Source organism: Manis pentadactyla, chromosome 13 (assembly GCF_030020395.1).
Source record: "Manis pentadactyla isolate mManPen7 chromosome 13, mManPen7.hap1, whole genome shotgun sequence".
Classification (NCBI taxonomy): Eukaryota; Metazoa; Chordata; class Mammalia; order Pholidota; family Manidae; genus Manis; species Manis pentadactyla.
The window spans coordinates 60,524,969-60,527,747 of record NC_080031.1 but is presented as its reverse complement, the minus strand read 5'-3'; the positions used below and the strand labels follow the sequence as shown (position 1 = coordinate 60,527,747).

The following is a 2,779-nucleotide window of genomic DNA, read 5'->3' as shown; positions in this document are numbered from 1 at the left end:
TCCTTGGCAAGATGAGGAGATACCCTTTCGATAATTTTTTTTCCAAGTTGCTCTGATCTCAAGTACTAGAAAGTGATGAATAAGTCTGTGGTTTGCTGTGGAGGTTCCATGTCAGATTAAGGTTCTTCCGATGCCTGCCCCCCTATCAACCGGGTGTGGGCATGCAGCTGCTGTGCATAAAAGACGGGAGACGGTCTCGGACGCTTCAGAACAGCACGAAGGACCAGGACCAGACGGATGGCATCCTGCCAGCAAGCATGAGCAGCCTCCCCATTCTGTACTTTCTCTTGCTCCTGCTCAGACTCCAAGTCCCTCAGGCACAGGGCTTCCCGACACTCCGGCCTGACCAGTACTCTGTGATAGTCACTGAGATTCTGAAAGCCCTCAACGAGTCACCTTTGGCTTCACAAGTGAGTAGCTGGGGTAAGTATGGGCAGGGAGAGTGCTGTCAGCCAAGGGGATTCACTCAACGGGCTGTCTCTCCCTCTGCCCCCACAGAACCCCTTGAACTGGAATGACAAATTGATCCTGCGGGTAAGAGCTCAGCCCTGCATGTGGCTGCACCTGGGGCCCAATCCATCCCCTCCATGGGTGGCCTCAGGCCTGTCACCCCACCTGCCTGGCCTTAGCTTTCATCTGTAAACGGAGTTGACAGCATCTATCCCAGTGGCTGTGTTGTTAGAATTAGGCTGCACAATGTGGGTGAAGGTCCCAGACCTGTGTCTGGTGCTCAAAGGACGTGCTTAGAACATTGTCTGCTCATGGCTATGATAGGAAAATGATTTTTTTGTTGCAAAATTGAAAGGGGCAGCTTGAGGTGAACAATACCAAAGGCCTCAAGTTCAGTTTTCAGTGGGGCAGCCCCTGGACTGGCAGAATAAAACGTCCCCCATGACTGCACCTGCTTCCTTCCTTTTCCTTAAAAAACAGAGCCATGCCTTCCACCCTGAACGGCCCTGGACATCATTACATAGAGTGAGCTTCTGAGCTCCAGTTGGCTTCAGGGGTTACCTCTCCTTTGCTTGAACGGCATTTCTTGGGTTCACACAAGAGGCTGAATCTCTCCTGAGTTTATTGGCCATTGGTGTTTCTCCCCTTTTAGGCACTCACGGTTCGCGTGCTGCTCCCTCTCCCATACTGGGGTCTCTGTGATTTTCTTCCTGATTTCTAGGAGCCCTTAATTCAGTCAAGGCATTAACCCTATCATCTGGCCTCTTAGCTGCGAGTATTTCCCCTAGCCAGCCCTCCACCTTGGGTAGAGCCAGTTTTGGGAAATGTATTTTTTTCCCCAGGTGTAGAAAGGTCCGCCTGGGCCCTCTACACAGCTGACATGGAGTCGGGGGCTCTGGGCATGAGGGAAGAGGGCCTTGCCCAGGGTGTGCCCTCTCCTCCGGGCCTATGCCCTTCAGGGAAGCTCAGGGACCCACCCGGGCCAAGAAAGGCACAAGGAGAGGAGTGCCCAAGGATGCCCTGAAAGGAGGCTTAGAAACGGTGGGGTGACTTCAGCCTGGTCACGGAAGGAGACTCCTCAACCTTCCCTCCCGCATGTATTCTTGGTCCCCTCAGAACAGGATCCTTCTGAGGCCAAACCTGGATGCATTCCTGGAAGCTGCCAGTAATTTGTATGGGAACGACTCACAAATCAGGAAAAATCTTAAGGTGTGTGAAGCTGTCGAGGATTTCTGGGAGCCCCCCGCCCCCTGCCATGGCCCTGCCCCTGCCCCTGCCCCCACCCCTCCCCGGGGATGAGGCTAACAGGGCCTCCTCCTTCCCAGGCCAGTCTCTGCCCATCTGCTTTGGTCTCTTTCCACAGGAATTCCAGCCTATCCTGCCCACCCCCACGACTGAGGTGAGCTGCCCCAAGATGCCCCTGCAGGCGCTGCCTTCAGTCATGACTTGACCCCAGCCTGTCATCCACCTTCCAACCTTGCCTCATCTAACGCCACCTTCATCGTTTCTTCACAGGGAGACCAAATCCGTATCGAGGAGAGTAACAAGGGTGATTTCCAGCGTAAATTGAAGCAGTATCTGGTAACCCTTAATAGCTTCCTGCGTGACAGGAACAGGCATTGAGCTGTACTTTCCTCAGTCCATTGTCTGGCTCCCTCTCTGGGCCTTCTCACCTCAGGCCCTTGGGATGTGAGAAAGAGCAGAACATCTGAAGAGTACGGGGTATCTCTCACACAGTCCAGGACTGGAACATTTCATTTACTGTAGACTCAGAGAATTGTTAATTGTCTAGTTTCTGAAATGTGCCACCCCTCTTTGGCTGTTTTTGTGACTATGTTCTCATTTTGATCCTACCGAGGCTATTTATTTATGTATTTATTTATTACCTTGTGCAATGTGAACCATATTTATTTGAGCAGGGGAGCTGTGTCCTGCTCTTTCTAAACAGGACTCAACAGGGGGATTTGGGGGTACATTTATTTGTACTTCGGGTTTTAAACTGATTTCTCACATCTGTGAAAATAAATTACACTCTTGGAACAAATGTTTTGTCACCAGTGTCTCAGTTTGACTCAGGTCTTAGGAACTCTCTTGCCTGATAATAGAGCAGCCCTCTCCCACCCCAGCCCTCTGGCTTCCCTGCCACCAGTGGGCCCCAGAACCCACACCCTGCCAATCTGTGGTTCACTGGGGAGACAGATTGCCTCTTAAACCATGAATATCTGACCAGGTTGGTCTGATACTTTATTTCCCAGTCCTCAGGGTCTTTTGGACCTTATTCACAACTAAGGATAGCACAAGAGGCCTTCTTCCACCTGCTTTCTGTTTC

General features: G+C 51.6%; 1 protein-coding gene across 1 annotated transcript; it reads left to right on the top strand.

The window, feature by feature from the left end:
• Positions 1-257: 257 nt before the first annotated feature.
• Positions 258-2,199, top strand: LOC118916123 (interleukin-3-like). Its single transcript, XM_057490495.1, has 3 exons — positions 258-476; positions 1,814-1,849; positions 1,966-2,199. The coding sequence occupies exons 1-3, from the start codon at positions 258-260 to the stop codon at positions 2,071-2,073; spliced, it is 363 nt and encodes a 120-aa protein (XP_057346478.1). The 3' UTR covers positions 2,074-2,199.
• Positions 2,200-2,779: the final 580 nt, after the last annotated feature.

Excerpts from the sequence above, each read along its gene's own strand:
- LOC118916123 (XM_057490495.1), top strand. The coding sequence starts at position 258 with ATGAGCAGCCTCCCCATTCTGTACTTTCTCTTGCTCCTGCTCAGACTC. Across the intron at positions 477-1,813 it reads GGGGATTCACTCAACGGGCT|GAATTCCAGCCTATCCTGCC; the intron begins GTCTCTCCCTCT and ends CTCTTTCCACAG. Across the intron at positions 1,850-1,965 it reads TGCCCACCCCCACGACTGAG|GGAGACCAAATCCGTATCGA; the intron begins GTGAGCTGCCCC and ends GTTTCTTCACAG.